Source organism: Bufo bufo, chromosome 5 (assembly GCF_905171765.1).
Source record: "Bufo bufo chromosome 5, aBufBuf1.1, whole genome shotgun sequence".
NCBI lineage: Eukaryota > Metazoa > Chordata > Amphibia > Anura > Bufonidae > Bufo > Bufo bufo.
In genome coordinates, this window is record NC_053393.1 from 333,564,289 (window position 1) to 333,578,945 (window position 14,657).

Sequence of the window (14,657 nt, forward strand, 5' to 3'; positions counted from 1 at the left end):
AGGGTGGAAAATTGTTTTTAGTAGTAAATAAAAAATGTGAAATGTGACAATTTTAAATACTCCATTTCATAAATCCATTGCATCCAAGGATTCCAATGCAAACAAAATTGCAGCTTTCTAAAATCTCACTTATGACTTACTAATACTGTAAACACAATTCTGAATGTCTGGACAAATTTAATAACACTCATATTATACCTGAATAAAATTTTTTTATCTGTGTTTTCTTTCAGATTCAAAGCATAGGGGGGACAAAGATAAACCCATCATTGCTGGAAAATGTCAACTAAGAAAGAAAATAACTGAAAATTAGACATTTTTCTTACCATCTGTTGTTGGACCGGAACTATGATACTTTGTCCAGCGTTGATGCTTTTGCTGTGGATTTCTAAACCTAATTCTGGTAGTGCTGAACTCTACTTTAAAAAGACTTCAGATGATCAGCCGAAACAAATATTGCAACATTTTCCTATGAACGATGGCAAACTACTAAATCGTCAGAAACGTGGATGGATGTGGAATCAATTTTTTTTGCTTGAAGAATATACTGGGTTGGATTACCAATATGTAGGCAAGGTCTGTATTGCTTGATGTTTATATATCTTTCTATTCTAATGTTAATGTATTTGTAAAGAGGTTGAGAACTTTATAAATATTATATTTCATGCTTTACATATACAGTGGTTTATGTCTTGCAAAACTAGTGGAGATTGCAGATGATAAAAAGGTGCCATAAAACAAAGAAAATGTTAATGATCATGTTGTTCATATGAATGGAAGAATTTAGCCTTTCTAGAAATCTCGTTTGGAGTTGTCGTGGGATAGCAGCTATATAAGCAGACTGAAAACCCGAGATTGCGTGTGTGTAAGTGTTTTATCGCAGTATATGTCTATATAGTGTGTGACTTAAGATAAGTGACTTCAGTTGGTTATCATTTTCATTGCATTGTATTATTGAATTTTTTTCTTTTTTCTCTTTTCTGGTGTAATCCTCCTTATGAAGTATGTATGTTCTCCATGATTGACAAGGCAGTCCTGGAACAGGCATTTGAGGTTACACATTTCTTGCAAAATATGAGTGAACTGCACAATTGAAATCCCATATCCTGTATCTAAGCAAGCAAATTTCTACACTTTAATACATTGACAATATGGAAACGTGTTTGCTGCTCCCTATGCAGACACTCTACAGTATACTCTATGCAGACACCATGGGGCAGATGAGGGGGGGGGGGGGACAGTAATATTATGGAGGGATCAGGAAAGTGAGGCAGCTAGCTGAATCATAGAAAGCAGGTTAGAGGAAAGAGTGCAAGTGAGGTTAGCCCTGATCTGACATATCCCAACAAGTTTGCAAGGTTGGCAGAAAAAATAAAGATGTCAGTTCAAGGATAGGGAATGTCATCTCCAGTAAGCAGGGGACTAATAGAGAAGGGCAGGCCAGACAGGTGCTGGTAGTGGGAAACTCAACCATTAGGGATACAGATAGGGTAATCTGTCACAAAGACCAGAATCTAGTATTTTCCTAAATACTACCTGTGACACAAGCCACACCAAAAAGGCAGTGGGAGATTAGGGACATAAACAAATGTCTGAAGAACTGGTGTAGGAAGGAGGGGTTTGGTTTCCTGAAAAACTGGGCCAACTTCTCTGTCAGCTACAGTCTCTATCATAGGGATGAGCCGTACCTCAATAGGGAAGGTGCAGGTGTTTTAGGGGAGAATATGGCCTAGAAGGTTGGAGGAGTGTTTAAACTAGGAAGTAAGGGGAGGGTAATTACATTATAGGAGGGAAGGACAATGTAGGTAATGAGCAGGATAATGGAATTTCGGGTGGAGGGGAGGACTAGAACAGTTCATTAGAAAAGGTTTAGGTTAAACAAATATCCCAAAACCTCTTAATCCGTAGTATACCAGTGTCTTATATGTACGGCGCTGGAAAGAGGGTCACAAATCCCAACTACAGTGCTCTGATCGGGCAGGCGCAGGAGCTGCACCCACCCGATCAGCTGCAGGGGTCCGGCAGTCACCGATAGTCTCTGCTGTATGCACCGGCATTGGTGAAAACACCGATGCAGTGCATTGACCCTTGCACTACCGCGGTCAGCACTTACCGCGGCACCAGCGGTATCCTGCCAGGTGTCGGGTGTCCATCAGGTCCCCGCGCTGCTGTGACAGGGACCCAATGGCTTGGATGGCAGCCCAATGCCTTCCGTGTCAGCCTGTGAGATCCAGCATCCTGGATCTCACAGGCAGGAAGCTTTAAGTGTATTACAGTGTGTAATACATTTATAGCTAATGCATTACAAAACAGAAGTATTGTAATGCATTGTAAAGGGGATCAGACCCCCAAAAGTTGTAGTCCCAGAATGGGACAAAAAATAAAGTTAAAAAAGAAGTAATAAAAATAAAGTTTAAAATTGTTTTTTAAAAGTTTCAAGTAAAAAAAAAGATAGCATCCTTTTCCCAAAATAAAGTAAAAAAAATTGAAAAAAAAGGAAAAAGAAAAAAGTTGACATATTAGGTATTTACGCACCCGTATCGACCGGCTCTATAAAAATATCACATTATCCACCCTCAGGTGAACGCCATAAAAAAAAAAAATAGTGCCAAAACAGCCATTTTCTGGTCAACTAGCATCACAAAAAGTGTAATACTGAGTGATCAAAAAGGCATATTTTGCCCAAAATGGTACCAATCAAACCATCATCTCATCCCACAAAAAATGAGGCCCTACCTAAGACAATCGGCCAAAAAATTAAAAAAATATGGCTCTCAGGAAATGGCAACACAAAAACAAGATTGTATTCTGTTCAAAAATACTTTCTTTGTGTAAAACTTAACAAATATAAAAATGATAGACATATTGGGTATAGCCGCGTCCGTAACAACCTGCTATATAAAGATATCACATTATATGCCCCCTTAGGTGAATGCTGTAAAAAAAAAAAAAAAAAAACTATGCCAAAAGAGCCATTTTTTTCACCTTGCCTCACAAAAATTGTAATACAAGCAATCAAAAAGTCTAATGTACCCCAAAATGGTACCAATGAAAACATTACCTTATGGCACCCATAAACCATTCCATCAATATCTGCGCTGCAAAAGCCATATAGCGCTCCTTCCGTTCTGAGTCCTGCTATGAGCCCCCACAGCAGTTTACCACCGCATATGGGGTGTTGCCGCATTCATGAGAAAATAAGTAACAAAAACGATGGGGTCATTTTTCTCCTGTTCCCACTTGTGAAAATGAAAAAATTTGGGGCTAAATCAACATTTTCTTGGAAGAAATGAAACTTCATTTTCACTGCCAAATGTTTCCAAATTCTATAAAAAGCTTAGGGAGTCAAAGTGCTTATTGCACCCCTTAAAATATTTTTTAAGGTGTGTAGTTTCCAAAATGGGGTCACTTTTTGAGGGTTTCCACTGTAGGGGTAAGTCAGGGTCTCTTCAAATACAAAATGGTGCTTAAAAACCATTCTTGCAAAATCTGCCTCCAAAATCCATATGGAGCTCCTTTCCTTCTGACCAATGCCACGTGCCCATAGGGCAGTTTACCACCACTTATGGGGTATTTCTGAAAGCTGCAGAATCAGAGTTATATTGAGGTTTATTTTGCTGTTAACCCTTGCTATGTTGCAAGAAAAAATTTATTAACTTTAAAAAATCGACCAAAAAAGTGAAATTTTGAAATTTCACCTCTGTTTTCCTTTAATTATTAGTTAAGGGTTAACAACGTTTGTAACATCAGTTTTGAATATTTTCAGATCGGGAGACCTTGGGGGCCATTCAACTGGCCCACGACGACCAATCCACTTTCCAGGAAACTGTTCATCTAGGAATGCTCGGACCTGACACCCATAATGTGGTGGTGCACCATCTTGCTTGAAAAACTCAGGGAACGTGCCAGCTAGATGAACAGTTTCCTGGAAAGTGGATTGGTCATCGTGGGCCAGTTGAATGGCCCTCAAGGTCTCCCGATCTGACCCCCTTAGACTTTTATCTTTGGGGTCATCTGAAGGCAATTGTCTATGCTGTGAAGATACGAGATGTGCAGCACCTGAAACTACGAATACTGGAAGCCTGTGCTAGAATTTCTCCTGCGGTGTTGCTATCAGTGTGTGAAGAGTGGGAGAAGAGGGTTGCATTGACAATCCAACACAATGGGCAGCACATTGAACACATTTTATAAGTGGTCAGAAACTTGTAAATAACTCATGAAAGAATAAAATTACGTTAAAACCAAGCACACCGTTGTTTTTCTTGTGAAATTCCCAATAAGTTTGATGTGTCACATGACCTTCTTCCTATTGAAAAAACAAAAGTTGAATTCAAAACGGCCAACTTCAAAATGGCCGCCATGGTCACCACCCATCTTGAAAAGTTTCCCCCTCACATATACTAATGTGCCACAAACAGGAAGTTAATATCACCAACCATTCCCATTTTATTAAGGTGTATCCATATAAATGGCCCACCCTGTATAACAGGGGTCAATACAGAGATCTCCCCTATGACTTATTTATACCTAGGACTGTGATGAGGGGACCTCCTTTGTGTCTAGAGGAAGAAATGTTTCTACACAAACATAGAAGAGTTTTTTTTACTGTAAGAGCACTGACTATGGAACTCTCTTCCAGAAGAGATGGTGAAGGTGAATTCACTAAAAGAGTTCAAGAGGGGCCTGGATGTATTTCTGGAGTGTAACAATATTTCAGGTTATAGTTACTAGATTTCTGGAGAGGGTCATTGATCCAGGGAGTTATTCCTATTGCCTGATTGGCGTAGTTTAAGAATTTTTTCCCCCCTAAAATAAGAAAAAGTTTTGTTGCCTTCTTCTGGATCAACTTGCAGAATAACAATCTGAAGTTCATGGAAGTGTGTTTTTTCAGCCTTATAAACAGTTACTATGTTATTATATTTGTTATTGATTATACTTACCAGCATCCATTGCTTTATTATAGGATGTGTGAACTGAATATACTTTCTTGGGCAATATTAATCATAGTATTTTATTAAATAACTCTTAGAAAATGCATTGAAACTATTTAACGGGCATATAAGAGTGAAGAATAAAATACATTTAAACTTCCAGACATCTATTTAGGAAACTTTTTTACTGAATTTTTTTTCTCATTCAGATGAAAGCAAAAGTTACTATGAGGCAGACACCAATTAGGAGGAAAAACTGCTTCCTAAGTGCAAGTATGCCAATCTGAATCAATCCCTGGACCAATGACCCATATTCAGAAACATAGGAACCATAATTTGTATTATTAGATCTTTCAAGAAAGTCATGTGGGCTCCCTCTTGAAGTCTTTCAACAAATGAACTATTAAAACATCCAGTGTCAAGGTGTTCAACAGTGTCATTGTTCTTATAGTAAAATAAAACACTTTGTATGGTGATGGTTTCACAGTTCCAAGTAGTGTTGAGCGAAACAGGCTGAATTTTACTAAAACGTTGATTTGCTTTGAATCCGAATTTCCTCGTGCTTTGTGGTACCAAATTCGTTTTTCCTAAAATGGCACGGCACTTCTTATGGCAGCTTTTCATCCTCCTCCATGGGAGTTTCTCCTTGTGGGTCCCCAAAAGCTATAGAGAGGACTGCAAGATGTTTTAGCCTTTCTTCTTCAGCCGTTGTCTCCTGAGGCATGGATGTCAGCTTCTGTTCTAAGATCGATATGAATGGGATAAGACTGTTCATGCTGCAGTTGTTCCTACTAAAAATCCTTGTTGTCTCTTCAAAGGGCTTCAGCACCTGATAGGCGTCTTTTCCACTTTCTGACCTTGAAGCAACACATGCTTGCTGCTGAGGTGGTCATTCAGGGCTTTCCACTGCTCGTATAGACACTCTAGCATGTGCAATGTTGAATTCCAGGGGAACATAGCGGCAGACTTTTCTGTCAATGCAAGCGCAGGAGAGCATTCCTCGTCACGTAAGAATTGCTGGAATTCTAGCACAAGCCAGTGAACTTTTTTTGTGTTGCATGGCTAGGTTAATGACATGAGTCATGCAGGGAGCTTATGTTATTTCCCACAGGTACAATGTGGACACAATGTTGCAGCCATTATCGCTGACCACCTTGCCCAGTTGTAGTTGGTGAAGTGACAGCCAGAAGGATGTTTGCTGATTGATGTACTTTAGCAATTGCTTGACTGTATGGCTACTCTCACCCAGGCGATCAGCTCCAACACCGTATGTCAATGCTTAACACATGTGATAGGAAGGATGTAAAGCTTTTTCCTGGCCAGGCATTCTTTTATTAAGGACTGATGATATAGCGAAGGAGGAATCTTAGTGGGAGAAGCAAAAAGTGATGATGACAATATAAAAGGAAGAAACTCCTGGCTGCCATGTCTATTTGTCCATGGGATGGGGTGATGCCACTTCATGTGTTTTGATAGAGCTGTAGTGCCTATGTTTGTGATTGGCTGCCCATGGTTTATTTTACTCTTGCAGAGTTTGCACAGTGCAACGTTTTTATCTTCTGGCAACATGGAGAAAAACTGCCAGATGGGAGATACTCATGTAGAGCTAGAGGAAGCTGAGCTTGAATTAACACTGGCATGTTTTGGGCCTAATGCACCTACAGTATCAGCAGCATCAACAATTCCAGAAGCAGATATGGCCTTGGCAGTTTTTGGGGAAGTACGCCGCCTCTGCTCTTTACTGCTACTGCCACAACCCTTCTCTTTTGATGTTGCCTCCCCCTCCTCCTCCTTAACATCCCAATCTGGCTCCCAGTTCCTGTTCAACACAAAATCGTCATCTAAGTTCTCACTATCCCTGCCACTTTTATCAGACTGTGAGATATCATGGTGGGCTGCTTGGCCTCTTTTCAATTCTTTGCTCTGTATTTGCCCCTACTGCCACTGTCATTGCCCTTGCTGCCAATACTGTGGCTATGGATGCCACTATTACAACCACCAACACAGCAATGCAATGGGTACCCACACTCCTCATGAACCTCCTCCTCAGGGCAGTCTAAACAATGACTGCTCTCACACAAGTCATCAACAGGGAGACTTTCTTAACTTTCTGGGGTTTTCTTTCCACTTCTTAGGAAAAAGAAAGATGCCCTACTAGGAAGGGGTAGTGAAGAGAAAGGATTGAACTGAAAAGATTTATCTGGGGCTGAAAGGAGGACATAGTGCCAGACTCAGAAGTCACTACCACATAATTTTGTTATGACTGAGAGGAGGAGCGAGGAAACCAATCCACAATCCTATCCTCTTTCTCCTAAATGATAATGTTGCGCCTTTCCAAAGCCAGGGATAACTGCCACCTACTACTACTCCTACTACTCCTACTACTACTCCTACTACTCCTACTAATCCTACTAATCCTACAGTAGGTGAACCCGATTTTGTGTCAATCTCGCTGTATTTCTCGGCGAGATTGAGCACATACGAGCCCCATCGCGGGAGCCAGCGCCGAGCTGGCTTGCCGCAATGGAGAGCAAGCGCGTCATAGAAGCGACGGGAGATCCGACTTGGATTCCCGCCAATTCTACACGTGTGCGGCGTTTGTTATGAATCCTGAGGGGGAAGTCCCCGCCGGATTTTAAATAAAAATCCGACCTGGGTCCCGCCCTCAGGAGCATACCGGGCCCTTAGGTCTGTTATGGGTTGTAAGGAGAGCCCCCCCTACGCCGAAAAAAACGGCGTAGGGGGTCCCCCTACAATCCATACCAGACCCGTATCCAAAGCACGCTACCCGGCCAGCCAGGAAGGGAGTGGGGACGAGCGAGCGCCCACCCCCCTCCTGAGCCGTACCAGGCTGCATGCCCTCAACATGGGGGGTTGGGTGCTCTGGGGCAGGGGGCGCCTGCGGCCCCCCCACCTCAGAGCACCCTGTCCCCATGTTGATGAGGACAGGGCCCCTTCCCGACAACCCTGGCCGTTGGTTGTCGGGGTATGCGGGCAGGAGGCTTATCGGAATCTGGGAGCCCCCTTTAATAAGGGGGCCCCCAGATACCGGCCCCCCACCCTAAGTGAATGAGTATGGGGTACATCGTACCCCTACCCATTCACCTGCAAGAAAAGTGGTAAAAACACAAATAAACCACACAGTGTATTAAAATATTTTATTTTTCTGCTCCGGAGGCCGCCCCCTGTCTTCTTTATTAGCTCTTTTACCAGGGGGGGGCTCTTCTTCTTCCGATATCCCGACGGGTCTTCTCCGCTATCCGGGGGGGTCTTCTCAACTCTCCGGGGTTCTCCTTCTGTCTTCTCCTTCTGTCTTGTTGTCTCCTTCTGTCTTCTGTCTCCGGGGGGGGCTCTTCTTTTTCCGATATCCCGACGGGTCTTCTCCGCTATCCGGGGGGGTCTTCTCAACTCTCCGGGGTTCTCCTTCTGTCTTCTCCTTCTGTCTTCTCCTTCTGTCTTGTTGTCTCGGCGCACCCCGATTCTTCGTCTTCTCTTCTTGTTTTCGCCTCTCTCTGTTGTTGACTCGGCGCACCCCGGTTCTTCGTCTCGCGAGACTCGGCGCACCCCGATTCTTCGTCTCGCGAGACTCGGCGCACCCCGATTCTTCGTCTCGCGAGACGAAGAACCGGGGTGCGCCGAGTCAACAACAGAGAGAGGCGAAAACAAGAAGAGAAGACGAAGAATCGGGGTGCGCCGAGACAACAAGACAGAAGGAGAAGACAGAAGGAGAAGACAGAAGGAGAACCCCGGAGAGTTGAGAAGACCCCCCCGGATAGCGGAGAAGACCCGTCGGGATATCGGAAAAAGAAGAGCCCCCCCCGGAGACAGAAGACAGAAGGAGACAACAAGACAGAAGGAGAAGACAGAAGGAGAACCCCGGAGAGTTGAGAAGACCCCCCCGGATAGCGGAGAAGACCCGTCGGGATATCGGAAGAAGAAGAGCCCCCCCCCGGAGACAGAAGACAGAAGGAGACAACAAGACAGAAGGAGAAGACAGAAGGAGAACCCCGGAGAGTTGAGAAGACCCCCCCGGATAGCGGAGAAGACCCGTCGGGATATCGGAAGAAGAAGAGCCCCCCCCTGGTAAAAGAGCTAATAAAGAAGACAGGGGGCGGCCTCCGGAGCAGAAAAATAAAATATTTTAATACACTGTGTGGTTTATTTGTGTTTTTACCACTTTTCTTGCAGGTGAATGGGTAGGGGTACGATGTACCCCATACTCATTCACTTAGGGTGGGGGGCCGGTATCTGGGGGCCCCCTTATTAAAGGGGGCTCCCAGATTCCGATAAGCCTCCTGCCCGCATACCCCGACAACCAACGGCCAGGGTTGTCGGGAAGGGGCCCTGTCCTCATCAACATGGGGACAGGGTGCTCTGAGGTGGGGGGGCCGCAGTGCGCCCCCTGCCCCAGAGCACCCAACCCCCCATGTTGAGGGCATGCAGCCTGGTACGGCTCAGGAGGGGGGTGGGCGCTCGCTCGTCCCCACTCCCTTCCTGGCTGGCCGGGTAGCGTGCTTTGGATACGGGTCTGGTATGGATTGTAGGGGGACCCCCTACGCCGTTTTTTTCGGCGTAGGGGGGGCTCTCCTTACAACCCATAACAGACCTAAGGGCCCGGTATGCTCCTGAGGGCGGGACCCAGGTCGGATTTTTATTTAAAATCCGGCGGGGACTTCCCCCTCAGGATTCATAACAAACGCCGCACACGTGTAGAATTGGCGGGAATCCAAGTCGGATCTCCCGTCGCTTCTATGACGCGCTTGCTGGGATGTGCTGTCGCTATCCCAGTGAGTGCGAGATCTCGGCACCACGTCGCCGAGTATCAGCGCGACGCTGTCGTGCTGAAAACACAATATCACAAACACCTACTGTACTACTCCTACTACTACTACACCTGTGGCTAGATAGCTGGTGCTGCTACTACCCACATTCTGGCTTTGGGTCTTTTGTTTGTACACAGCCACACAAAGTATGAAACAGTTTTCAAGCTTATTTTTTCTGATACTAAAGGCAGAGTGGTGCAATGAAATGACTAACAGATTTGGACCTATCTTATTATGTGTGTTAAAATATTCAGATTCAGAAAAAAGCTTTCTCTAGAGTAAAACACTAGTTGTCAACCTACTATGAGATTATCCCCCCCCCCCCAACACTTGAACTGAGATGTTCTGACAGTGACTTTGGGCAAATATTTCATATGTTTTCACAGATTTAAAACATTAAAGGTCCTGTGGCCTCTCATATAAGAGGTACCATCATATACTTACCTAGCTATGTACCTGCGATAAGTCTGGTCTCGCTCTTACTGGGCAGCCAGAGTTGCTTTATTGGTTTGTCAACCAGCCTCGCTGACAGTGGAGCTGGGCGACCTATTAGGGAGCAATTAGGTCGGCACTGGCATCATGTGCCTCCTGAAGCACTACTATTCACATTATCCTATGATTTTGTCTTCTTGCCCCACTCACTTAGTTTGTATTTCATTTGGATTCTTGTATATCTGACTTTCTGCCTGTTAGTAACTTTGCCTCTGACTGCTGATTCTGGTTTTGATGTAACCTCATGAAATAAACATTAATAAGGAAGGTGCACTACTGTGGATGAAAACAAACAAGTCTGACTAAACCCTCAAACTGGTGTTAAAATTGAGAATATAGCCAATATATCCTTATATGAAGGACATATCTGAGCCCGAACACCGCGCTAAGGTATCTCAAGTAGCTCAGGACCTAACGCTAACCTACCTGTGCAATACCAGGAGCCAGTGGGGCGAATTACAGGAGCGTAAGGTCCGACTCGCAACAAACTCCCAGTTTCCTCCAGCATGCAGCCATGCTTGGAATGGGAGGAGGGAGGAGGCTGTGAGTCCCACCCAAGACTGACTGATAAGGCCCAGGCCTCACAGGTGCACCTAAATGTTGCCTGTGGATGAAAATCAAGCACATTTAAATATGGAGTTTATATACCTCCAAACATATCTATATACAAACTACAAAAAATGGCGTGGTGTCAAAAGCCAGGAAGTGCGCAACCCCACTTTCTGCCTTTTGACGCCACAACTTTTTTTGTAGTTTGTATTTCCCATGTTACCTTCTTTGATTCTGACCCTGCTTACTTTGTGTTTGTTTCTTCCCTAGTCCTGATCTAATTCTCAGATTTTGATTCAACCTATCTGATTTCCCCTAAGTAGGTCCTGTGTATTTAGGTCAGGGACTGTAGTACTGTAGGTATATGCAGTGGTGTGTGTGGAGGTCAGGTCTGCACTGTTCCCTACCTGACTTGCCATATATACTAAAATGTAATTGCAATAAAAAGCACATATTAATGCCTTGTGAAATAAGCCTGTTTTATTTTTTGTAATTATTATTATTAATAGTAATAATAATAATAATGATGATGATAAAAATAATAATAATAATAATAATAAATAAAGCCTTGCTACCTTGTGCTTACATTTACTTCCACTGCTTCCTTATATGAATATCTTGGTGTTTAGTTTTATAATTAAAAGGCCAGGTTGTTTGTGCAAATGAGATTTGCTGCATTGTACTATTCATTGTGTATCTTCCTATGTATAGGATTAGGTAGGTTTATTATTAAGTGTTTAGTTTTATTTTATCATCACATTGCACATGTTTACATAGAATTTTCTGTGTGAGGTACTAAAGAGCACAGTGCACTATGCAGGCTGGATAGAATTCCATATAGAGAAAGCCTCAAAGGGATTATTACTGCTAGTTCCATCCTTTCTCTGCATATTAAATTGTAAAATCAAATAAATGCAAGGAAGGGATTTACAATTCACAAGTATTTGGCACCTTTTTAATTTATTAACTCTTCCAATGCCAAGATCAATTTTATTTCTATTTCTATTTCATTTATGTTTTAACCTGCAGATGGTATTGATTTATCTTCTTGTTTCACGTGCAGATTTCAATGTTTTGATGTTGAGACATCATTAATATATTCATTTTCTTAATACAAATCCAATACTTCTTTAGAAATAATCCTCTGGAAACCTAATGTTTTTTGAATATATTGACATCATTGAGTAAATATAGATGCATTAAAGCATATTAACTCTTCCAGTATAATTTCCATTTGATACCTGGTTATCAATGCTGTATTGGAATATATTTAAAAATAATAACTTTTCCACTGTGCAAGCACACAGTAGAACACTTTATTTTTTTGGTTGCTTATATGATGGAAATGTATATAAATGTATGGCTTAACTGCCTGTCAAAAATAAACTGGCACTCCATATTTGATTAATGTTTAACAATCTGCAGAACTCTACATAATGGTCATTTTTTCTTAAAAGGTACCTGCAAGGTTGTGCTGTCCTTGTCTCCAACTATATGACAGAACACAAAGCTGGCAGAACTTTTGGATCTGGTGCTAAAGAATTATAAAATATGGAGAATTCCCACATCATAGCTTAGCTGTACTATCTCCTCTAGCAGAAGTTTAAATGTGACACAGGAGAAGTACTTGGCAATGTAGGTAGCCTTGCGGTTGAAATGGCAAAACTAGAACTCTGGAAATGTACTTAAACAAATAAATTGCCTTTTTATCAATCATGGCATCATTTTTATTTATATTTTTTACTAAATTGATCATTTACATTAAATACATTTGATCATATAAAGAGGTTGTCCAAGATTATAAAAGCCCAACAACACAACTTTACACAAGTAATACTGTTACTTAACATCATTCACTTCACTGGAACTGAGCTGTAGGACCAGTCACAAACCGTGAAATGGTGCAGTACTGAAGAAATTAGCTATGTTTTCCTAACCTAGAATAACCCCATTAATAAATAAATAAATAAATCTTTTTGCCTTAATAGTTTTTCTAAACTTGTACTTCCATTCATGCATCTGTATGATAGAAACAAGTCCAAACTTATTCATGTACTGACTGACCATTAATAGAGAATACATTATGGTCAATGGTTTGTGTTTCAGTACTGTTGAGATTTCTATTAAAGTCCTGTCATGAGAGCTGTAGGACTATTCGCTAATGAATGACTCATAATATGAACTGCTGCTTGCAAACAGTAGACCGCAATTCATAATGTGTCTTGATAAGTAAATGCAGTGGATTGCTTTTGTAAACTCCAGTATGAATTCAACAAAGGTCAACTACATATGCCCAAAATATCTTGTGAAGAGAAGCTTATCAAGTGTATTAAAACACTCATAACTGCCATTGATAGAAATTAATTGCATATATAACAATCCCTGTTTCTGCAGAGTTTCTAAATAGTTTCCAATTTCCTATGCCAAATGAAAAAAATGCCACTGTTTGTATGTCATATTTAAACCATAAAGGTTATGGAAACCTTTTATTACAGATACTATTATTATTGCATTCTACTTATTTTGGGGTGAAATTATTTTTTTATTAGTTTTTCTTAAACATTTGCATCATTTTTTTTATTTTAGTGCATCTGCAGGCTCCTCTTCAGTGAATCCGTCAGAGAGCTGCTGTGATGGCTCATAAACACATATATCAGTTACAGAATTCCTCTTAAATTAGTGTTTATGAGCTGTCAGGGAAACAAAGGTAAGGAAGTACTAGAGATCGAGCTGCCAGAGCAGCTCTCTGACAGATTCAGGAGGAGAAGAAACAGCCTGTGGATATATTGAAACAAAAATCTGTAGAGAAAAACTGTTAAAAATGTTTAACAATTTAAAGGTAAAATGCAATAATAAAAGAAAAAATACCCTTAATGTTATTCATAGCCTTTATAGAGGTTCTCCAGTCTTTAGATATTGATGACCTACCTGTAGGATAGGTTATCAATATAATTGTAGTGGGAGTCAAACACCTAGAACCACTACCAATCAGCTCTTTTCAGCAGCCACCAGTGCTGGAAATAACACAGTGAACAGGGAGAGCACAAACAGAGAGTTCATGTAATGGTCATGCTCATTTACTGCATCAGTTTAGTGTTAAGCTGGACATCAAGTTGAATCTTTTTTAGATATACAACATTTTTAGATAAATTATCACCCTCAATGGTGTTTGCTATTAGATAATCATCTAGCACTTTATAAAAAAAAATAAAAAAACATAGTATCTGACATAGTATCTGCCATTACTACCTTTTGGGGGAGGGCATTCCATAGTTTAACTGCTATAAGGAATCCTTTCCTGTATTGCTGTGTACATTGATTTTCCTCCACATGGAAAGAATGGTCCCTGGTCCTTTGTAAAGTCTTTGGAATAAATAATAAGTGCAACTGTACTAACAGGAACATCTAGCTGTTTGGAGATGGTCTTAACCCTTAGGATACTGGAGATATTTTAGTTTTTGTGTTTTCCTTTTTCTTCCCTGTCATCCTGGAGCCATAACTTTTTTATTTTTCAGTTCACATATCCATATGGGCTTGTTTTTCGTGGGACAAGCTGCACTTTCTAATGCCACCATTTAATATGGCATAAAATGTAGTGGGAAGCAGGGAAAAAGATCCAAATAGGGTGGAATTGGAAAAACAAAATGCAATTCCTGCATAGTTCTAAGGATTTTGTCCCTACAGTGTTCCCTTTATGTCAATGTCACATACCAGCGGGTGTGAACCCACTGTGCCATGTGTCCTACCTCCTCTAAGGGAGTTGTCTAAGTGAACCCCTCAATCTTCATAGTACCGCTGATGCTGGGGATAGACTTTCCCAAGGTAAACACCAGGTTTCTACCTGGTGAGGAGGAAAGGTGCA

The 14,657-nt window shown here is 41.7% G+C and overlaps 1 protein-coding gene across 5 annotated transcripts in view; it reads left to right on the forward strand.

Moving 5' to 3' along the window:
* Positions 1–343: 343 nt before the first annotated feature.
* LOC121001078 (cadherin-10-like) overlaps positions 344–14,657 on the forward strand; it is a 461,949-nt gene continuing 447,635 nt past the window's right edge. For all 5 annotated transcript variants that reach the window (XM_040431978.1, XM_040431980.1, XM_040431979.1 and 2 more), the window contains exon 1: positions 344–576. In XM_040431978.1, the coding sequence (XP_040287912.1) occupies positions 349–576 (228 nt within the window). In that variant the 5' untranslated portion in view covers positions 344–348. The remainder of the gene's footprint in view (positions 577–14,657) is intronic.